The 24442-nt window shown below is 39.5% G+C and overlaps 1 protein-coding gene across 1 annotated transcript in view; it reads left to right on the forward strand.

The window, feature by feature from the left end:
• The window catches only part of SCUBE1 (signal peptide, CUB domain and EGF like domain containing 1), a 209818-nt gene extending 189626 nt beyond the window's left edge, over positions 1 to 20192 (forward strand). The window contains exons 16-23 of the mRNA XM_040596675.1: positions 704 to 907; positions 2360 to 2521; positions 5645 to 5812; positions 6700 to 6861; positions 8317 to 8514; positions 10965 to 11117; positions 12164 to 12243; positions 13383 to 20192. Coding sequence (XP_040452609.1) covers positions 704 to 907; positions 2360 to 2521; positions 5645 to 5812; positions 6700 to 6861; positions 8317 to 8514; positions 10965 to 11117; positions 12164 to 12243; positions 13383 to 13535 — 1280 coding nt within the window. The 3' untranslated portion in view covers positions 13536 to 20192. The remainder of the gene's footprint in view (positions 1 to 703; positions 908 to 2359; positions 2522 to 5644; positions 5813 to 6699; positions 6862 to 8316; positions 8515 to 10964; positions 11118 to 12163; positions 12244 to 13382) is intronic.
• Positions 20193 to 24442: the final 4250 nt, after the last annotated feature.

A 24442-nucleotide genomic window follows, 5' to 3' on the forward strand; every position in this document is an offset into this window, starting at 1 on the left:
ATCCTTGAAAACATAAGCTGCTGAAACTTCAGGCTGAGAATCAAACATTTTTTTCACACATTTGGAAAATCCATGTTTTCGTAACAAACTTCAGGAAGAAAAAGAATTGCTCTAAGTTATTCATGAGATGGAACATTATGCTATAAAATCCAGCCGAAGAAAACGTGGACTGAATTGTATAAACATGTCAGTCCTCAAAGACAGGTTTCTTAACCCTGAGGGGTACCTCACTAGCCAAGCGATCCTAACAGTAATCATGCCAGAAAGCACCTTTCTTTGTGTTATTCAGGTATTTTTTGGTCAGGAAAGTGGGAAGAATTTAACTCATAATCAACTGAGTTAAAGCACGGGCAGAGAAAATTCATTATCATTAGTGGTGGCAGACTGAACACGTAACTGGAAGTACATCACATGGGATTGATGCTTTCTGCAGCCCTCTCCCTGTGCACTCGGTATAACCAGATTTCTTAACGCTAGAGATATCAGCACCCAGTGTGCACTTACAGGCTGTGAAACTCAGTTTGATGGTCCTCAGTGTATTGTCTTGTCCCTTTAAAAGGTCTGATTATGAATACAGTGAGCTGCTTCTACAATTCATGTGAAGACAGTGAAGCAAACAGAGGTGTAGTGTGATGCAGGCTAAGCACCTCTTTTTAAACATGAATCTCAATTGCTTCTAGTTTTGTTATCATTTCCCATCTAGACACCTGTAACATTGACTGTGTTCGGAAAAGGATGGAGCAGAAGCTGCAAACTGCAATCAAAACATTGAGGAAATCTATTAATAAACAGCAATTTTACATTCAGTTTTCTGGGACAGAATATGAAGTGGCTCAGAAGCCAGCTAAAGCTACTGAAGGGCACGAAGCTTGCAGTACAGGGCAAGTGCTGCAGGATGGAAAATGCGGTAAGTCCCAACAACTCTGTTCAGCCATGTCCCCCAAAACAAGCGATCCAAAATTAACTTCTCCCTAGTGAGCCAGGGAGGAAATCTATGAGATAACAGGTGATTTAGATCAATATTACTTGGCGTATGTGCATGGACCACTGATGGTTCGAAAGACTTCAAAGGGAGTTCATTAAATGATTGCAGGAGAACAGAAGCATATGTATACATACATTCCCATGCCGTCAGCTGGTATGTATCAAGGCCTGCCACAAGGCAATGCTGGCAATTAGTTCCCAGTTGCTCCCAGCATCTTATGAAAACATAATTACAATTCTGTAAAACAGTACTATGGTGTTTGCCTAGGTGCTGTGTATTTAGTTTTATATTGCCTCTCTCATTCTCACCACCAAATAATCCATGACCCATGAATATACTTGTATTTAATATTCAAGAGGCCCAATTAAAAAAAAAGAATATACAGAAATCTATTTTATCTTTATGCAAAATACCTAATTTCTTTAAGCCTTTTCCCAGGCGCCAGTGCTTTACTAGGGTCAAATGCTAGCACAAAAAAATGCTAGCACAAAAACATCACACAAAAAAAAAGATGCTAGCACAAAATTGTGGCAGTTCTTAGCACTGCAAGCTTTCTAATCACTCAGAGTCATCTTTTCAAAATCAGAGTATCTATTTTTACAGCTTCTTTTAGACACCAAGTGATTTACAAGCAAAAAGAAATAGTTCAGTGCAGATCTGATAAGTGCCTCTAGTGAGTATTTTCAGAGGTGGTTTTCATCATGTAAGAACAGTGATTCAGAAATTGTATTGAAAGACTGTTGCTATTAGTGTCTAGAAACCCATGCATTTTAACTACTTATATACAGCAGAGAAAAACATTTAATGCAGTTATGCGCGCTGTTGCAGCAAGAAGAGCATACGTATTCATACCAGTATTGAAAACACCTTCCAGTTGGGATATTTGAGTATCAAGAGACATAAAATATTACATGGGGTACACTGCTCTCAGAGAAATCTCTAGAACTGATCTCAGGAGACAGACTTTTTGTAGTTGTCTGCTATAAAACCAACACATAAATGCACCGAATGTAAACTAAAAATTCACATCACTTCTGATAGGTTATGCACCACTGTTCTAATTAAACTGCAATATAATGTTTTAAGACTGCATCAGCTTTATTAACAGTGTATGTCTGATAGACACTTCAGTGCAGTACAATGCCTTTAATAGCTTAAACAATAGAAGGACCTGGCTCTGATGTGAATCGACCTAGACCACAGTGGAGATGGGCCTGTTTACATTGGCTGGGGATCCTGGACTAACATATGCAAAACATCTGCCACTATAATACTGGGGCCAAAGAGATCCACCTTCTCTAAATGTTTGATATAAAGGCAAATAATGTGATCAAAATCAAAGTCCTTATGTAGATTCCCCTTTTCTTTTCTCAGTTACCTGCAGCACGGGCACCTTTTATAGCGGAGAACATAATCAGTGCGTTCCTTGCTCACCAGGAACATACCAAGACACAGAAGGTCAACTTACCTGTGAGCCTTGCCCAAGTAACGATGGACAGGGAGTAGCAGGCGCCCGGAATGTGTCAGAATGTGGAGGCAAGTTTAATTTGATTATAAAAAGGATTAAGTGTTGCCACACAGCCTGTGAGGCATGGAGGCTAAAAGAGGGGAGAGCCTTCCACGCTTCTGTCTTGTAAAGGTAACAGAAGAAATCTCTATGCGCTTACAAGCAATACACAAAATGTTTTGGCTTGTTCCATCCACTGACATTGCTGACAAGAAGATGGGACCTGCTACAGCAATGTGAGTCATGGTATGGAAATGAGCAAGCCAAGCAAAGCACTGCGCTTCAAGTCAGGTATGGAATCTGGTCATACCTTGACTTGTAAGGACTCATCAGGTATGTTGTGAGCCAAAGGGATGGATTACTTCGGACTGGTATTGGTGAGTCTAATGAACCCGCTGATGTAATGTTTTGCATATGAGGTGCGGTTTACCTGGTCTAAACAGCAGCAATCATAATTTTGAGATAGTTCTGCTGCAGGGATCTGTAACCTGGACTCAGAGCTAATGACTGCAAGTTTCAAGGCTGCTTGAATTCACTGTAGCTTTTGGCAAGTGGTGTAGCATCTTCTGATTCAACTTGATGATATATAAATTAGATTATAATGATGATAATACCTGGTTTCAGAAAAGAGCTGTGATGTGTAACCTGATTGAGATAAGGTTTTAAGACACAACTGTTGATTATTTATCTCGCTTCATTACAGATGAGCAAAATATAGTTTATAGCAGGTACATTATTTGACTTTGAAAGAAGTATGTCCTATCTGCTATGCAAGTTCTAACTTTAAAACTCATTCATGTAATTTACATTAATGCTTTCTTCAGGGATATCTAGAACGAACACACAATGAATGTCACTTAAGAAACTGCTTCTTTTTCCCCATCCACTGAATGAAAAATAACTCTAGTATCTCCAATCCAAACATATGGTAGATTTTGCCAATTTACTGTATAAAGGATCTATCACAGGAAAATTCTCAAAATGCCTGTGCATCTTTGTTATGTTGATTTGTATTTATGCAAAATCCAACAAGAATAGTTTATCAAAATAAAATCTGAGTTTATAAAGGTTGACTATAGCATACTGACCAAAGCAGCACAACAGCTACAGGAGAAAGACTTTTGTTTCAAGCTTGCATTTGAATTATTTCTCTGCACAACACTAAGAAGAAAGCATTCTGATTATTTTTGCTGAGTGGATGTGTCTCAAAATGTTTGTTGTCAGATCCCAACAGTCTCCCCTTTTCTCTTTCTCTGAAAGTGTCAACAGAGAATATGCTTTGGACTTCATAAACTTCCCTGTCAAAGATTATATCAAAATCAGTATGTCTTTGTAAAATGTGTCGGCATATGTGATGAAACAGTGTGCTTTGATGAAGACAGATTTTGTTAGAAATGTGCTTAACACCTGTATGTAATCAATATTATTTTTACATCATACCTTCTGGAGCAGTAATGCCTGTGTAGTAACAAATAAGCCATGACTGAAATCCTCACCCCTACAGGTGAGGCACCTACAACAACTACATAGGAGATTTTAAGTGCCTATTGTGTAGAACTCTGTTGTAGCTGCAAGTGAATAACATGCTGTGATACTTATTTTACATGTGATCCATGTAGGTACAAGGCCAAAACACAATTAGAAAACCTAGTCGTTTGGGGAATTTCTCAGGGAAATTGCCTCAGATCTGTTTTGTTAGCAATTTCAACACAGAAGGCAAGAAGGGAGCAAGTTTGCTTCTTCTTATATACAGGTGAGGACTGAAACGTATTAGTGTTGAAAGCATCAGGTATTTAGCAGTATTAAAACCCAACCGTACCTCTTCTTTAAAAGGATGACTGTAAGCCATGCTTCACAAGTACTTGATTTTCATACTAAAATCCAGATCCAAATCCACTCCTCATTAACTGCCTTCATGCTGAAGTCCAGTGACCAACTGGACTAGACCAGGTGGATCAGTTTTGCCACAAAAACAATAGCAGAGTTGTCTTCAAATCAGTAATATCCTAATATTGCTCAGAGGTCTGTGTCACAACAGCCAGCTTGTACAGTCATATTCCAGCCAGGTGGGATGGAAGCACAACCGAATCTCAGAGATCCTGGTTCCACAGGTGTCGATAGGGGTTTGACTTTTTTGAGGGCAGAACTTGAACGTTGCTTTCACACAGGAGCTCTAGTTCATCCTAAGTGCCAAGATATTGGATGCCCCAAACATTTCCCAGCAAATGTCAGGGTTCTTAAGAGACCCCAGCCCCACCTAGAGCTCTCAAAGCTTTCAGGATTTCAAGTTAGTTGTTTCTGCCTGCTGTTCAATTCTCAGGGAAGCTAAATTACTAAGTGTGGGAATTAGGCAACCTCAGGGAACACCTTCCATCTCGAAGTGCTGGTCTCCCAGGCTGGGGTGGTGTGAAGATCTGCATTAATGCCATAATCTTGAAAAACTTGACATCCTGATTCTCAGGCAGTTTGTCAAGGAGTAAAGTACTCAAGCTAGCAAGAACCAAGACCAAACAAACACCTATCAGAAATTGCCTGGGGAGCAAGTTTGGAAACTACCTTGTATCTGTCAGTAGACTCATTCACAAAGCGCTTTGCTTTACACAAATCATCATTTTCGGGCAGAAGAGCTTCTGACAAGCACTAGTTTTCACAGCTACCTGGGAAGTTGCTGGTGTCAGCTGTCTCAGAGACCGGGTACTGGACTGGTCCCATCCAGTCTGGTGAATCCCATGGTCTACTGCTTTCATATCTAAAAAATGGAGATACAAAAAAAACCCAATTACTTGCTTCATAGATATGGTGCAAAGTTACAGTTTTTCCTACAAAGTGCTTTGAAATTCTCAGATGAAAGTCTTGGTGAAAGTACAAAGTGTTCTAACAGCATCTTAATAGAGTCCTTGCTAAAAACAAACAGAAACATTGGTAACAAAGAGCTTATTAAGAAGCTGGTTGTATTTGCTGCTGGTTTTTTTAGGAAGCAGTTTACAGGAACAGCGTAAAATCAGCAGGTAAGATTAGAATTTGCTCTTCAGCTATCTTGATGTCACATGTTTATGTTAAAGGAAGCATTGGCACTGCTAACAACTAGTGGGTTTTAGTCCTTGTACAGAAAAGTTGGCTCACTAATACAGATAATCATTTTAAATTTCTAGGGCAGTGTTCTCCTGGGCACTATTCTTCAGATGGTTTTAAACCTTGCAAAGTCTGTCCTCTTGGTACATACCAGCCTGAACCGGGAAGGACCCTCTGCTTTCCATGTGGCGGTGGGCTTGTGACCAAGTATGAAGGCGCTGTTTCCTTTCAAGACTGTGAAACCAAAGGTGAATTTTAAATCTTTTCACAACTCGTAATCCTGCTGCTTGCCCTTTTGTTTGTAATCTTCAATACCAAGGGGTTTGAAAGGCTCCAAAACAAACACAGTCACAGCATGCAGAAACATGGCATGTGATTAAATTAAATGGTCGGGAAATCTATAAACCAGGAAGGATCTCCTGAGGTTGCAGAAACTGAACAGGCTTTACAAATTTACCACAGGCAGGTAGAGAATCAGTGGTGTAACTGTTAAGTGAATCAGCCAATTCAAAAAAATCATCAGAAGAAATAAGTCAAACTTGCATTAGACAATGCTTTAGCCTTCACATCCTGTATATTTTTATTTACCAAATTAGAAAACCTAAACACTAAAGAAATTATATGAAGGATTGATTATTAATGAGCTAGGCAGACACTGTAAGCATGCAACACGTTGCATGTTCCATAATGTCAACCTCCAGTGCAAATGCTGAAGAAGGAATCTGCCCAAATGCATTTTGGTTTAGTTATTGGAATGATGTGCTGGCCCTGGCAAACAGACACAATCAGAAACATCTCTCCTGCTATTGTGAAAGGCATTTTTATTGTTGAGGTAGAAACGTATCACCTCCCATTTATTTCAAACTCATTGGAAACCACTGTGTTAAGTACAGTGAGAGACATACGTAGCGTGTGTTACTAGTACACAAGGATTTAGCTCTAGTCTTTGGAACATAATTCTAGTTACAAGGTCCTTTGTAATGGGAAATACAGAGAGCTGGTGTCTTTTTTGCCTTTTATGGCCTGAAAAGTATATTGCAGAATGGGGATCATGAAGCATGTCCTGGGTAGAGAAAAGTTCTCTCTGCACTCAAAATTGCTACTTTCTGAAAATAATACCCTTCATACCTTACAGTTCATTGCTCTCCTGGACACTACTACAACTCCACAACACACAGATGTATCCGATGCCCTGTGGGAACATACCAGCCTGAGTTTGGTCAAAACTACTGCATCACCTGCCCTGGGAATACAAGTACTGATTTTGATGGCTCCACTAATGTTACACATTGCAAAAGTAAGTTGTATTTATAGTAGTTGTGAGATGAAGTGTATCTTTGGATCTGAACTGCAACTTGAAGGTTCCATCTGTCAGGCTGGACTTCAGGATTTCATATATCTACTGTCAGAGAAAGTAGTAAAAATTGGGAAAACAATGAGAAAAAAGCCTGGAAAAGTACCACTCAATGCATATGATTGGTTTAGTTTTGATGGCAGAGTGCCAGCTACAAGTTAAAAATACAGAGTGTTTGGTTTCCCAGATCCTGTAAGCTGTCTTGCAGTGATGCATATTCCTCTGTGTCTCTGTAGAGCACAATATCTTCTATCAGAGTAACTGCCATTTTATAATAATTATAAAGTACTAGGAGATACGGTCATGCATACTGCAATTGCCAAGTAATCACTCTTGACAGTAAAATCTTCTCCTAGGCTTTTTTGCAGTACTCAGCCTCCTATCTTCAATTACCATTTTAAATATCCCCAAGGATTCCAGTGTAATTTCATTTGATCTTTTGTGAATGACTGATTCTTTTAGGCAAGCAATTTTTTTTTCATCTCTACCATGCTAATTTAAGAAAATGTCTCTAAATAATTAGGTGATGTCATCTAAACTAACTATTCCTGTGCAAGTCTGTTTTAAGATTTTATTCTGATGATGTGTGATGTGTCTTTAGGGACCTTCATAATTTCTAATGTAATTTGAGTAAATTAGATATTTGTATGGAATTTGAAGATGATTGGTAATTCCCCTATAAAATAAAACCGTCCTTGTCACTTTGCTGTCTTAGATACTTGCCATTTTCAAGCTGGTTTCTGACCTTGCATAACCTTTGAGGCTTGGGTGAAGCAAAATATTTAAACATATATCTAATTCTATGTGGGTGAGTAGGCCTGCAGAGATCGAGCTGAAGTAACTTACTGAATCAGGCTTCTGTGGCAAATTCAGTAGGAGTTTTGAAAACTCAGAAAGTAAAACTGATCCGTCAGTGGAGATTCTTTTATTACCTGCTTTAATCTAAGATAAAGCAAGGAAGATCTGTAATCAAGACAAGGTTGGCTACCAGGATCATTGCACTCGTTCAGCTACATCAGGTTAAAAAGCAAGGGAATTTAAACGAGAATACTTTCTGTGTGTCTGTGTGATCTCAGTAGTAACCACTGTGTGAGAACCTCCATAGTGGGATCATGTTTACTGACCTGTGTTTGTTTCTTAATCAAACGTTCAAGCAGCCTGAATGAAGCATTGAATCAGTTTATGCACCGGAGATTAAGGTTTTGCAAATTGGTTGGAGCAGCCCTGAAGATCAAGTATTCCTTTAAAGACTTTCCATGCTAAACAGAGAGGCAGCTGGGGCGTGCATGCATTTCTAAAGCCACAAGAAGGAGTTTAGACTTGCTCTTGACAGATCTAGAAAAACACCTCAAATTAGCTAATCAGCTAACACAAATGATAATTTACGTATCTCCACAGACCAGCACTGTGGAGGAGAACTTGGGGATTATACTGGCTACATTGAATCGCCCAACTATCCTGGAGACTACCCAGCTAATGTTGAATGCATTTGGAATATAAATCCACCTCCAAAGAGGAGAATACTCATCGTAGTACCTGAGATATTTCTCCCAATTGAAGATGAATGCGGTGATGTTTTAGTAATGAGAAAAAGTGGTAAGTTGCCAGACACAGGTTATAGAACTCTGTTGCAAACTGATCAAGTGGAGAGTTCATCTTGAAGGGAAAACTGTCTTCATCTATCCAGTGTTTCTAGAACAATTGTTGAATGAACTGGCACAGCAAGTTAAAACAGAACACTGCACCAATAACAATTAACAGAGTGATATTAATTATTCAAGTGTCTTGGCCGAATTTCAAAGCAGTTAATGGGCTTCTGTCTGGCCCAATTATATGGGATACATCACTGCCGCTCTAGAAGTCACAAAGCTGTGCTAAGTTAGACTGGGAGAGCTGTCTCCTGTCCCCTGTACTGATTGTGCTCTCACCTGTCCTTTGCAAGTGTATGTACTTTGCAGTTACTGCTAAATCTGGGCAGTGACACAGGTTGGTACACCTGGCACTCTCAAGAAATATGACGTTTTGCCAATTTTATGTGGAGTGGGGGTGCATTTTATCTTTTATTATGAAGTTGCTGACGTTAAGACACCAATGAGAAGCACTCCTTCTTCAGTAGGCATCCAGGTGCTGGTGATATGTTGCTAAATCTCCAAGAAGCACCAGACCTGAAAGGCAATTGTTTATATGGAGCTTTGTTTAAAACAGCATCTTCTGCTCGCTAAAACAGTGTCTTTTATTTGCTAAAACAATTTTTACAACTTCTTATCCTTGAGGGCTTCTGTTAACATCTCAAGATATCAGAAGAAGAAACCTGCTCACTAAAGATGCAAGGACATTATATCTGTCCAGATCTTTTTATAAAAAGCAAAGCACTTACTGTAGCAAAACAAATCAGTTGTCCTTCAAATCCCAAACTGTGGTTCCAACAGTGAGTAAAGTCAGACACATCAGGGAGAAGTTTGACTTCCACTTCAGTATCAAGAACAGTACCAAAACAACACCACCACCACCACTGGAAAATGAGGGCAGTTTTTCAGAGTCATGCTTTGTGATCACTGCATGTTTGGCATCATAAGAGTAGATCTTATGGATATTTACCATAGTTCGTGTATGGTCAGCTGCTAGCATTTACTGTGGAAAAAACTAATGGCAGTGGTAGAGTCACAGTGATGTCCACTTTTTTGCACTTCAAGAATCCAAATCCCGTTCAATACACGTCTGTTTTTGCTGACATTGGTGAAAGTTGAATCAGCCCTAGCAAGGTCAGATTTTAGGTTACACTTGTTACTTTCCCTAATTATCCTGTGGCTATAGAGTGGGGTTTTGTAACTAGGTAAGAAGATATTTTTTCCTTTTGTTTGCAATTCATTTCAGCTTAGAGGAGCCTTGTGATACATTCATAATGATTTGAAGACATACTGCACCCTCCACCTGTTCCTTATGTTAGGGGAAAATGGGGGCCTTTCTGGTTCCCAGCTCTGTTTCACAACAGATAAATTACATTTTCTTTTCAAACCTATAACCAGGTGTTTTGCACTGGGAGGTGCTGGTCCATTATCATGCCAGTAAGAAAGGCACTGAGACTCTGTAAGGTATCATTTAAAATGCTATTTATTAGAGATGTGATTGTAAGGAGATAATAGCACAGATAATCTTACATCCCTTTAGATGGTGGGAAGGACAGGTGGTGTAGCATTGAACAGGCCTCTGATCCACGCGCAGCATGCTGAGCAGACCCTGTCCACAGAAGAGATTTTGCCTTTTCAGTCATTTGAGCTATTACAGGATTTTCTTACAAGGAAACAACTGTATTTATCATTTCTACAGTCAAACAGAAACAGTGTTCTCATGAGCACTTCTTATTGTACTTTTAGATAAAGGCAAGGTCATGCAGTAGCGTAATCACCGGTACCAAGTGGGAGCTGCATGCGTGTTCCTCTTGTTAGAGCGAGCGGGCTGAGGTTACCCTGCAGCCAGGGCATCTGTGTGCCTGAAGGCCACGCCAGACACGCAGCGCAGGCATGGCCGTACCCAGGTTAACTGTTCTGGAGCACTAACTCCTCAGTGTGCAATGGTCTTTTGGTCAGAACCACTGCACCACACTATTACAATCTGAGAACTGGTTTCTTGCTCCCCAAACTGGGAATGTGAGGGGCTGGTTACCACATCTGCCTGGGGTGCAGCTGACTTACTCTTACCTGTCCGGGCCCAGCATATGGAAACTCTGGAATTCAATGCCACAGTAGTACACAAAATAAGTATTATTGGTAGTAACTCTATAAATGTCAAAAATTATCTCTGGCACCTCGCTGTCTACTTAAGTAAACTTCTTGCTGAGGGACAGAGGAGTTCCCATTACCTTTGTGGAAAAACTTGCTTCTCCTTATAGACAGATGAAGACTACCTCCCTTCTATCACAGAAAACTTCTGCTCTCAGGAATACGACAGCTGAGAAGTATCTCGTCAATTTGACATTTCTGACCTCTAGATCAGGAAGGGTGCAAAAAGTTATTTCATGGAGAACATTTCTTTAACCTTCTTTCTAGCTTCTCCTACTTCAATTACTACATATGAAACATGTCAGACTTACGAGAGACCTATTGCGTTTACCTCAAGATCAAGGAAACTCTGGATTCAGTTCAAGTCAAATGAAGGAAACAGTGGCAAAGGATTTCAGGTCCCCTATGTGACTTACGATGGTGAGCATGGGATTGTTTGCCATTTTTGTGTTACATGTGAATTACAGATAATTGTCCTTTAGAAACTCTCTTGCGCTGATTACAAGGAGAGAGGAATGAAGAAAAACATGATGTAACTCATTTTTAGTCCAATGAGTTACTTTAAAACCAGTTGCAAAGACTGAAATAATACCTAGTTTTATTTTTATTACTTTTTCTAATACTTTAAGGATGGACAGAAAGTTACACAGAATTCTTTAAACTTAATCCTTATCCCACTGAATTCAATGTGTCTCCTTTTAATGGGCATTTGTCATATGCATAATGAGAATACCATTAATTGCTGTGCATTTTAGGAAGCCCCTTCAACAAGTCCTACTGGTAACCCACACAATTTTGATAATTGAATAAATGAATAAAATCTCAAGTTCAACAGAGAAAAACAATGATGCAAAAAGAAATTTCCTTTCAGGAGCCACTTGCATAAATGCACATTTTAAAACAGTCTGGCTTGTCAAATAAGTTATGCATTTAAGTGTGTTTTGAACTTTGGGATGATTTCTGTTTTAACAAAACAAAGACCTCTGTGATGCTTTTGGCAGCTGTTAGTTCACCTCTTTTCCAACAAGCAGTGCAATTTTGTGAGTGATGAGAAAATCTGTATTAAGCAGGTCATTCTGGAATCAAAATGGCAGCTGTTCTCAGGACAGAAAATGACCACCTGTTCCTGGCTGTGCTGCTGACTTCACATATAACTTTTGACAGTTATTTCATATCCCTGGTCCTGTTTCTTATTCTCTAGAACACAGATAATAAAAGCATTATTGGCTGGAGGGTGTGATTTTCTGGGGCTAGGTTAGTATTTATACAGGTATTTCAAAATTACTGTTCTAAAGCAGTACAGAATTTTCATGTGACTAGATTAGATTACAGCAGCTTGAGGGACACCAAATAATTAACTGGATACTAAATTTCTCAGCTCTTTCTTAAAGAGGAGGTCTAGATAAGGCCTGGTTATTATGCTCCCAAAGGGTGTCACAGTCACTTAACTGTTCTTCACTTTTCAGAGGATTACCAACAACTCATAGAAGACATTGTTCGAGATGGACGATTATATGCATCAGAAAATCATCAAGAAATTCTGAAGGTAAGAAAAATCTGCTTTATCGAAGGCTAACTAAGAATTTCTTTTACTAAATATTTTCCCAAGATAGTTCTCATTACCCTGATAGGGCCATAATATTTAAACCTCAGGTGTGACCCCCAATTAAATTCTCTGTCTTCTGAGGTTTATGTTGGTATTGGGAGCAGCACAAAATCAGTGGCTCAGCTGGGCTGAGCACGTGGATGCATCCTTTGCTGAAGCAGGAATTAAATGAAATGTTTGCTAACATGATTGTATGTTAGTAAAATTCGTCAACCAAGAATGAAGAACTTATTGTTCTTACTGTTGAGCCTTCTTCAGCCTCAGTCTGGCATGTGTTTAAGTGAGTCATTAAGTTAGAATTTCCTGTTCATTAAAAAATGTGTTTACCTAAATCACTGTCCTGCCTCAACAAGACATAATGATAATGTAGCATTGTGAGCTGTCCATAAAATGGTTTTCCAAAGACACAAGCAACACATTGGAGAGAATTGTGGAGCAAGGCTGCTGGGCTGCCACCTGTAACAACTAATTAATTAAAACTTTAAAAAGCCTGTTCAGAAGGCAAAACTGAGCCATGTAAATGTACAGCTTGGAAGGAGAGGAGCTGATTGACAGCCAGCTCCCCTGGCCATCCCTGCCCCAGCACTGCCAGTATTCTCTTGCTAGAGCTTTGAGGTTGCTCAGGTCTCAGCTGCAGTGTATACGATCAGGCACAGGCTCAGCTGAGGCTCTGAATCAAGACTTAGGACAGTACAGCGGAAGGTCCTTAAAAAGCTCAGCATCACTGAAGAGCAGCCTCTTCTCTTGCTTTTGAAGGGAAAGTCCTGGACAACAGTGTGGAACAGGCTGGAAGGGCAGAACTTTTGCAGTTTGCCTAACTTTGCAGCCGGTTTGCAGTTTAACCAGCTACCTCCCTCTCAGTTCAGGTCCTCCCAGGAACACTAATTGTAATAAAACATCCAGCACAGTAGAAAGATTCATCAGTATGTAACTCCACAGCAACAAGGAGTACTTCCTTTACTGCTTTACCCAGAATCAAGTTTTGCCAAAAAAACCTGATTGTTGTTCATTAATGTTGAAAGCTGTGCAGGCCAAATCCAAACCCTATTTTTATCTAATACATATGTTGTCTCCCATAGGACAAGAAACTGATTAAAGCTCTCTTTGATGTATTGGCACACCCACAAAACTATTTCAAGTACACAGCACAAGAATCAAAAGAGATGTTTCCAAGATCATTTATAAAGCTACTGCGATCAAAAGTTTCCAGATTTCTACGACCATACAAATAGTCTAGTGGTATTCAATTTCTGGTTACTTTGCATTCCTGACAAATACTGTCTTTCCTCCATAGTAGAAACATTTGCTAATTTGAAGGCTCTTTTTTGCAGTCTTTTGTTTTCAATTGTATATTGAAGAATACCTATAATGTTTTATAATTGTTAACAGCCAATGTTCTGAGTGGGATTTTTACTACAAAAAAAAATTGTGCATCCTTGACCTGAGTGCATCTAGTCGAAGATCCAAATTTGTGTCTGCACTAGTATATCTTCACTTTCCATTTGAAATTACATTATGTAGAAAATATTCTTTCTAGCTTTTTATTTTTCATCAATAGTAACTTTCATCAAAGCAAAGAAGGAATCTATTCAAATCTGATTAAACTACCTGCAAATAAGTTCTGTTGTAGAAAGAAGTATGTAGTATAAATAATATTTGGATTTTGAATTGCACTTGAAGTTTATATTTGAATTGTTAGAAGAAAACAAAACAATCTAAATTTTGTTATTTCTCATTTGTGGCTTAGTGGAACCTCTGTACAAGTAGAAAACAAAAGGGGGAAAAAAGAACAAAGGAAACAAAAAAAGAAACAGATGTATAATTTTGTTTTATTAATTACATGAGATGAAGTCCCATGCCCTCATGTCCTGATGTTTTTATCTGTCCTCTTCTAAACTTCTTCAGAGGTTTGCCACTGTCAGTTACTTCATTGAAACAGGTTTAGCTCTGGATTTCCATATACCAGTTGGTCCCTTTGAAGGCATTTACGATAGGGTAGGTGAGAAATGAACACCAACAACACTAGTAGTATTTCTTTCTGTTAATAGAGCATCTAATTAAGTACAATATATAAATATATAAATATATACTTCTATTTGTGGGTACATTAGTAATGTTATCTGTAGTTACTGTAAATATTATTCATGCTTAAATCTTTATTCCCACACACCCTGTTTACTCATATGTATTCGTAACTTTGCTTAGATGATTAAATGACTTCTCCAAGTGCTTGTCACTTCCATTAACACCAAACTAAAGCCTTTTGGAGTTTTATAATACTGGATGATGGTTTACTCTAGGACAATCTCTTTCAGCATACGTTGTTCCAGGAAAAAACAATGTCTGTTAAGAAGCAGCTGCTGTCCAGTAAAGGGTCAGCTATTGCCTCTTTTGTGAGCACCCCCCACATGCAGACCAACAGTTACCCCTGAGGATGACACATGTGAGAGGAGCTTACCAAGGAATAACTTTCGTTGGACCTGCTGCTTCTAAAAGGCTGAGAACGTACCTGTATCACAGGCCCAGACTCTACTAGGGATGAGGGGGTGAATGGGACACAGTTTGGCAGATGAGTTGGAGGGCCGGCCCTGCTGTCTGCAGAGACCTGGTGCTCCCTTTCATCACAAATTTGTAACCGCTGTGCCCATCAGCCCCGGGGACTGTATGGTCTGCAGGAGAGCATTAGCATCATGCTCAGGCTTTCTTCACAGAGTGACAGGTACTGGTGGGTTAAGATGATGATAAATCCTTTGTTTCCTGCTGTTTCCTGGCAAAGGAGCTAATTTCAATGAGAGAGTAGCGCTTTTTTAATTAGTATTTCAGCCTCTTTACTTTTAAGTCCCTTCCTCTTGTATATAATTTTCCCTTTTGATCCTACAAGTTTATTACATGGAGAAATTAACCATTACACCAGCATCCTTTCAGAAAAAGACTAACATAGTTTTGCTTCACTGCGTATTTTTTTTTGCATATCTACCCTGTAGTTTAACATACCCTTGGATGCTGTCAAAGACGTACATTAAAGGTGGTTATGGTTAACTTCTTACATTTTTTTTTCTCTGTGAGCAACTACTGTTTAAATTTACAAAGTTGGTTTCTGTTGGCTACAAGTGGTTGAATATTCGATTTCCAAGAGACACCTTAAGTATTCTGCTGAGTTTTTCTACTTGGCCATCTTGTAATTTTGCTTGTCTTGTTTCCTTTTCTTTTGAAGAGTATATTTTTTTTTCTTTCTATGCCTGAACAGTTTCAGCTTAGGGTCTAACATCTCGTTCTTTTCACTTGTGGATCTTAGGTTTTTTACAAGCTTTCTCTTTTATATATATATATTTATATATTAACCCTCATTTCAAAATGTAACACCTCCATAAAAGTTCTTTGTTAAAGGCTGTTAAACCTAACTTTTTGTGAGGATGTTGAAAAAATTTTTAAATAGTCATCATGGGCTACTAAAGGTGGATATTTGAAGGAGAAGATCTCATCAGTACTACATTCAGTCATGCCTGGAATGAAAAAAAAGGTTACATGTATTTTTTTCTTTAACAGGAGTTATTTGTAGAAAAAAAAGTAAATCTTAAAAAAGCAAAACTCTATTTAGGTACTTAATTATGTGTAAGTGCATAGCTAAAAAACTACTTCAGCCAAACAGTATTTCAATGTCTGATAGGTTATTCAGAATTATTAGAATGGATCAGGATCGCAGCCATTCAACTAAAAAATATGAAGGAAAGGATATGAAAGATATGGAGAAAAATAACTTCCTTGTTTGCTGAAGGATTTACAGTCATCTTTACTACTTCAAACTTCTAGTGAGAACTTTGGAACCTTACGTTGTTTAGTCAGTTTAGTAAAATCCTTGCTAAAATTTTTTCACAACCCACAGGTTTGGATGTAATACCACCATATGATACTGGTGCCTAGCAGGACAAATTTCCTCTCTGGAACAGGGCTAAAAGCGATAGCCTTACAAGTCCTGAAAGCACTGGAAGCACTGTAACATTTTCCAAGTTCTTAGCTAGACAGGGAATCCAGTGCCAGATAGCGACTGCAAGAGGGACATGTCCCAGTTACGGCCACTGTTAGTGGACCTTGGTGGAGGTGTGAATATGGGAGGGACTAGCTGCGTTTAGCTTTGGTACCACTCACCCTGACTTACAACCACATTAGACAAAAACAGGGTTTTGTCTAGTTCATCCTGACACAACCTGAGAGTGTGTGTTTGCTCATATTCCCTGGAGCCAGGTCAGGCCATGGACTCCACAGTCAGGGCAGGGAACTCGGGGACTTCTGTAGCAAATGCAGACTTTGTGTTGCTGAAAGCAGTGAAAGAAAGTAAGTAATTTGGCCTTCAAAAGTATACAGTGAAATGCTTCTGCATATATAGGGGTTTCATATGTGATACATTTAGAAAAACAGGTTTGAATGTTTGTGGCTCTGCATAGAAATACCCTTGGGTGAGCAAATTTCTAATGAAATAAGTAATCACAGGGGGTATGTAGGACTGTCTGAACTGATTTCATCTGGTTTGTACAACAGCACTGAATTTTTACATCAGCTCTAAAAGTTTAAAATTCTTTGACTTTAATACCAGATTTATATTACAGAAACTGGCGGTCACCAAACAGAAGGGGAGCTCAGCTCTTCATTTGTTAATGTAGGTGTAGGGTGTCTGCATTGTCAGAAGCCAGACAGCATATTGCTACTACAGTAACAGTACACCAAGAAGGAATGTTGTTTTCTATGGAGAAGACCTAGACACATTTGGGAATCAAAAACTATACAAGGAGAAATACGGCAGCCTTTAAGATAACCAGCTTCATGAAATTAATCAATACATTGCAGAATATAAAAGTTTGGCTTTTACCCTAAACATGAAATACTGCATTTAAACATATTCAGTAAATACAGCCCTGTATCTGTTCTTACAGAACTACACATTGTATGCAGGATAGGTGCAACAATGTGTTTATGTGTTACTACAGGAAGGATGAAGAAGTGTCCATTTGTGATTGCCCAATTCCACGTCACAGACTGAGCTTTTTGTTTTCAGTTTGCAAATGCCTGTATGCTTAAAAGCTGCACCTGTAGCACTTACCATTTTAAGTCTCTCCTCCTGCTTTAAATACTGCACTTATTTTTAGCGAGGTGGTGGTGAATCATCCCTAAACATTCTCATGTGCCACCAAATCACCACCTGCATACCTGCTGCAGTCCAGGAGACTGCAGCAATCAGGAGTTGCTAACCAAGCCCTAGGTCCTGCCGTGAAAGTGCTTGTTAGTGATTTCTGTGGGCAAGTTGCCTCTTGAGAGTACAGGAAGCATCCAGATTCACTGTTTGACAGATTGCCACCTGCGTCTTGCCTGCAATAGCAAGATTTATTCTGCCTGAGGATTTAGCTCACCACAACTGGATTTAAAGCTGCTGAAGTCTTTCAGCCCATTTTCTTGCCCTGCCTTCCTTCCTCCAACATACATTAGATTTTTACCTAAAGACCAACTTCTGAAAAGAAGTTTATTTCCTCATTGTACCTTCCTCATAGAATAAAGTTAAACCACAGTGGGTTATAATTACTAAAGATTTAGGCTGATCTTTCCTACACATGAGCTTCATACTAGGGTAAGCTTACTTAAAAGTAAGCAAGCTTACTTAAAACTAGCTTACATAGTAAGCTAGGTTTAGTTTAGTTTGAGTTTACTTTTAGACTAGCTTAAATAAATACAGGCTTAGTTGTAGAGTTTTCAGAGAGTCCACATTCTGACTTGTCAGCCAGTTTTGAAAGAACACAGCTCACCTGTAGGCTTCTCTCTGTAAGGAGAGCGCCAGGCTGATGCCACACGGGCAAGGAACATGCTTACACACATTAAACATTCAATGAGGAAAGTCACACCACACCCATTGCCCCTTTGTAAGTGTGCCCAACAGATTCAAGTTTCTCAGGTCAGTCTTATCTATGAACAACCCAGTTTTAATCTTGCAGATAACAAGTTATGAACTTCAGGAGCAGAAGTAGTGGTATGAGTCTTATACAGGATCTGCTGACTGGTCATTGCCAGCAAAACCTAACTGCTCTGTGACAGTTCCCGTGTCTGGACTCTAATACCTTTGAGTGCTCATAAAAAAGAAGCTGGAGTGAAATCTTCAACAACTGAATCCAGTGGCAAATTTCTCAGCCACCTCAGGGGTCTGGACTTTCCCTGTTGTAATGATGGGAATGAGCAACACAGGCAAATTTACTTGTACCTGTGTTGTGAGTTCAAGTAGTTGCATTTTTTTCATAGTTTAAAACCACTGATCAACAGAAATAGTAGAAACTGGAGTTCTATAGATTCTCATGCTTTGACTTCAAAGAAATAGTTTTCTAGGACGAGACACTGTTGTAAGCACTTGGGGGGGGGGGGGGGGGGAGACTTTTGTCTCCCATAAGAATTTATGGACGAAGGGAAATTTCTGTAAGGTAATATGAACTTATTCCTCAATGTGAGACTTGGATTCAGAGAGAAGTCTCATGTTTTATGTAACATTTTTCGTTTGAATAGAAAGACTGGGAAATAAACTCTTAATGTCAAAAAACTGTTATCCAAGTATCTGAATATATACAATTCCACTTTGTTATTTCATTTATTTATTCTGTTTCATCACTAAGCTTTTAACCTATAAAATTAATATGTAATATACAAGAGTAAAATGTACAGAAGTACCTTTAGATGTAATAATTTAAACCATCTGTATTCAGAAAGCGGAGATAACAAGTTTAAAGATATACAAACAATTGCAATTCAATTTTAGCTGAATTCCTCAATATCTAGAAAAAGTGGCTTTGCTTAATTAAACTTTATTTTAATGATTGTGGAAAATATCTTTTTTAGTTTTTGTTACTTTTTTAATTAAAATTATTTTGTAAATATCATTTTCTATGTTTTATACCTTAGAAAGGCCATTAATTTGCATTGACAGCAGCAGATATTCAACACACTGATTAAAAATGTACTTCAGGAGACTGTGGTGGATGTAGTCGGTAGTCTGATTCATCCTTCCAGATTACTGTTCCTGTTACTTCTATAGGAGTAGTTTTCTGGGGCAATTTAACCTGCGAATTTTCACAGAATTGACTACCAAGTGTCATTCTGAAGTGCTTACCATTTTCATATCGTATAAAGAGTATGTATTTAAAAGTTAGCGCTAGTTCTTCTTCAGTTGTTAGGATAAGAAACAGCACAAAACACAGACATAAATGGGAATTCAAAACATTAAGCCCAAATATAGTATAAAGACAAGGAAAGGTATGGTATCTCTGTGCTCCAAGGTGGCAGTGGAAGTGATAAAACCTTATATTGGATGGGATCATAGAGCCTTTTTTAGGCAAAACTGCTACTGAGGTCAGTGGTAGTTTCACCTGAATGAAGTTCACTATGATCATGTCCATCATCTGTTAAGCAGGAATTTCTGGTAGACTTGATTTCAGGGGGAAATACCTGGAGTGTAATACTGGTTTCTGTACCAATTTTCTCCATATAAACCACTGGGCAAGAGTGACATTTTGAACCCTTGTAGATGCTGCTGGGACTTCTAAGCTTTATTACCGATGTAAATTATGTACAAACAGCTATTTCCATATGAAATGTACCATGATAGTTTAGAGCAAAGATAGTGAATAACTGTACAAAATTTGATACTTAGAAAATAAAATACAGTGGTCTAAGCTTTACCAATATTTTAACAATACTGTCAGATTTGTAGTAGAAAATGTTGTTGTAAATGTACCTTATAAGAAAATACATTTCTTTTGCCTCTGTATATTAATAGCTTTGATTCCTGTGTCAAAGCTCAAAATGAAGCATGTAATAAAACTTTTGTTAAAATCACTTTCATAATAAACGTAAAATGGAATGGATACCCCTGCCTGCCATTTATTTTTGTACATGGGAAAAGCTCCACACACCAGTGTAATGTAGACAGGAATCAGAAGAGAACCTCTGGGGTTTGATAGCATTTATGTATTTTGGTCTAATCTTCATCTTCAGGCAATAGATAACTTTCTCATTGAAAAACTGGAGTTTGTGAGTGCTAAGACACTGAGTTAAGTTCCTTCCAAGCAGACTTCAAGGAGAGCTTTTCAGAGCAAGAAGAAATCCTGGCCACAGGAAGGTGCCACATCACCAACATCCCTCCAGAACCTTTAACCAGTTCTAAAAATTACTCTGATATTACTATGTATGGCTCATGCAGGTGCCCTTTCAAACACCCCTCTATTGAGTAGCAGCCTCGAAGAAAGAGGAAGGAAGCTCTCTTCCACTGGTGGCCTGATGGGTTATTCCTACCGCAAGCTGCCAAGACCAGTGACTTCCAAACTCACCTGCTGCTTGTCCTGCTGAGGAATAGGTTGACAGGAAACTCCACTTGCACCCAAAACAATGATTTAAAGAAAGACCAAAAGCATCCTTTCCCCCTCCAGGCCTCTATATACTGTATAAATACACTGTAGAAAGGCCCTCCTTCCTGCTGAATTTTATGACAGACGCTTTTGCAGTCCAAGATTATAAAGCAAGTAGAATCTGTATTATCACCAGCCCAAGTGAAACTCCTGATGCTGGTAATGATGAAAATGAATGATGACAGACTGACAGAAAATAGACTATCCGTAGTGACCTCAATAGGCCAGTTAGATCTGATTTAAATCCTCTTTTGCAGTGCAAGAAGTGTAAGCTGTCACTAAGGGCACACAGCACGCTAGACCAGACAAAAGGCACGGATGTTACTAATTCAGCTGTTAACACCTGGTAACGGGTTTGCCACTCAGCAGTGCTTGTTAGGAGATGAGCTCAGCCTGTGGAGCATTGTTAACACCATAGCAGCCACCTACTGCAGAACAGGCAGGAGACCTCATGTACCAGCACAGTGTGTGGTTTTCTGCAGATACTCTCATGTCAGCAGTTTATCTTGTTAATAGAAAGCATTTGTCAAATGACAGTATGCTCTGTGATTTTATATGTGTTGTAAACAGGGCAAATATTATCAGTATGACTGATGACTATTGGTGTCACTGACAGGTTTGTCAGGCATAAAGAGAGAGATGGCTAAATTCTGACTGGCTGCAAAAAATCAATTACTGCCTTTTTCAGCTGGTAGCAATCCACTTTGGTAATACAGGCAGTTATCCTCATTACACTCCAAGAAGGTACAGCATCATTTTTATCCGACTACAGACGTGCCACGTGAGATGGTGCTCTGTTGTCTTTTATAGTTTCAGAGCTTTAAAGGAGTACCAGGATAAGTCAGCTCCTATCAAAGACAGAAAAGCTGAACTCAAAAGTTCCTAAAGGTCATTCAAAGCAATTAATTACTGGCAGTGAAGTATCTGTGTACAAGGGCAAAAGCCACTGAAAATTCAGCAGGCATGACAATGTGCGTTTGAGTACAAGATTCGAGTTTACTGAAATAGGGAGTGCTTGGTGAGAATTGCAGAGGGGTCTGTTCTCATTTTAGATTTTCCATGGCTTCCCAACAAGCTCACAAGACATAATGGCCTGATGAACAGCATGCCAGTGTGACCCAGCAGGTAAGTGAAGGCAGATTGGGCGTAGATTTATTCTTCTCTTTGTTCAACCATCAACATTGGCTGACTCCTGGTGTCACAGAAGGGGTCTGTCTTGTACAGTCATAAAAAATGGCTATTTTTGCCTTTAAAAAATAATGTCTAGATGGGTAGTCATCTGTGAGCTGCTGGCAACATTCCTCTGAATTTTTATGTAAGTTGCAAACCAGACATCATTCCCAGAGCATTTTGAGGAGGCATTACCCTACCCCAGGTGCACTTTCTTGAACTCCTGTAGCTCAAGAAGTTAGCACAGCTGCAGTCTAATTTCTTCTGCCCCTGTATGCCTCTGGCTGCTGCTGTTGCTGCCTTGTGCCCCAACAAATTTCCTTCTATCATGTGTCTCAGCAGGTAGCATAAACACAGATGCACTTCCTCTAGATAGCCACAGACTAGTTTTGCTACAAAATGTTTCTAATTTTAAAACATAAATCAAGAGAAATATCTAAGTGCCCATCTCTGCATTTTATCCAATATGGTATGTATTTAGGAGTCAGCATTACTACCAGCCACAGATTTTTTTATGATCATTTGAGGAGATCCATCACTGCCTAGCTCTATAGAGCCCCATCACTGCTCAAGGAGATGGATGCTGGGCACGTGGCCTGTCAGCAACCTGAGCCACTCCAGCATGATCATGACACACATACCAGTTGTCACCTCTACTATGTGCCTCCTGATGCACAGTGTGAGATATGCTGTGCTCCAACAGCTCTTCTTAACGTGCAGAATAACATCACCTCCAATTCCCTTGTATTGTGTGTACAACAGTACTCCTAAGTAATGGTCATATTTTTATAAAAAGCAATATATTAGATGACATGCTATGTATGCCTGAAGGCACAGGAAAGGTGAGAACAGGGATCTGCCTTTCTGAAGGCACCCAAGCAGCTTGTGAAAAACTGTGGCACCAGTTGTGGAGGTGCAGTAGGGTGCCTTGGGGCTAAGGGAAGCATGTTGGGTTGCTTACGTGGACGTGACATGAGGTGAAGATCCTTGGAGCTGTATGGCAAGCTGTTTTTTCATATTGTACCCCCGGTATGAGTGCAGCCTCCCTCACCCCAGTACAGCATGATCAGTGACAGACTGTCTGAAATTAGAACACCTGCACTTGTCAGTGAGTGTGTTATGTCAGTGCATAATATAAATGCAGTAAATATATTTCTTGGGGGATACCATGAGTAAAAGTATTGTTTGTGCCAGACAATGTGTTTGGCTTGTTATCCTTAAGACACTGATCTCTTCTCAGACTTTTAGGCCAAAGACTGAGTCCAGCCTGCTAATATCATTCACCCACTTGCAAGCTGCCTTCCATGGCTTTTTTTCTCCAGGGCATTTTCTAAACTCCATGTTCACATGAGCACCCATCCCAAGGTCAAAACATGGGTTTCCCTCCTCACTCAGGTGCCCATCCAGCCACATAGCAGGATAGTGCAACCCCACTGTCACAGGGTAGCCAGTGTATGGCTTCGTACAAGGGCCTTGATGAACTCCAGTTGACGGGTGTTGCAGATTTAACTAAACTCAGTGCTTTATTTTTCTCTCCTCCTTCTGTCAGTGGTTCAGCTTCTAGCCACGGCTTATGAAGAAATCTGTTCTACAGCTGTACGTGCAACATTTGTATGCAGCCACATGCCAGGACATCACTGCAGCTCAAAGCTCTGAGCTGATGACCCCACAGCTATCTGAGTCTTACATGGCTCATCAGGGTCATGCTCAAAGCCTCACAGCTGGTTGATGTCATTGCCTCTGCACAAGTTCCTTGACAGGTGAGTGCAAAACACAGTCAGTGCTGTTTTGGGGATTCTTGTAGTTTGGGGGATGCAGTACCTGCCCAAAAATATACCTGTCCACAAAAGCAGGTAAGCAAAAGCTACACACAATCACTGATATTTTCATGCAGAATACATTTTGCATTCTTGTAACAGCATCTATGATATTTTAGGCTCACAGCTACAGCTATGATAAAGTATTTACAGAAAATTATGTTCGTCTCATCTAAAGCCCCCATCTCAGCTTTCCATGCTTAGAAGTTCTAGTTTTACTGTTGAAAAAGTCGTTTATTTGAAAACAAATGGTTTCTTTGATAACATATTAGAGCATTTATTGTAAAATGTACCAGACATATGTCCCCTCATCTCTTTTTTTCTGTTATGTTAAGGGTCTCTTCTGCCCCTTACTTCCTTACCTTTCTTTAGGAGAAGGTCTCCAGGACATGCTGCCAAAGCAGAAGGTTCTAATGTGAAACAACAGGAAAATGTAGTGGGGAACGCACATCAGGTCTATCGGGATCAGATAGCCATAAACATTTGGAATAAAGCCAGAAACTGCCAGACTCACAAAACTTTGTAAAACTCTAGCTGTATTTGTCGGGGGCAAATGCTGCTTCACACATGCTACCTCATGATAAATTCCTGCTACAGGGCAGGAACTAAATGAGGTTAGTGGTGGGTAAGTTACTGAGACTGCTGTGACAGAGAAGCAAAACGGCTACATGGGTTGGCCCCCTACAAATAGTGCCTGAAAGCTAAATCCTCTTATTTCAG

Source organism: Falco naumanni, chromosome 5, assembly GCF_017639655.2.
Source record: "Falco naumanni isolate bFalNau1 chromosome 5, bFalNau1.pat, whole genome shotgun sequence".
Lineage (NCBI taxonomy): Eukaryota > Metazoa > Chordata > Aves > Falconiformes > Falconidae > Falco > Falco naumanni.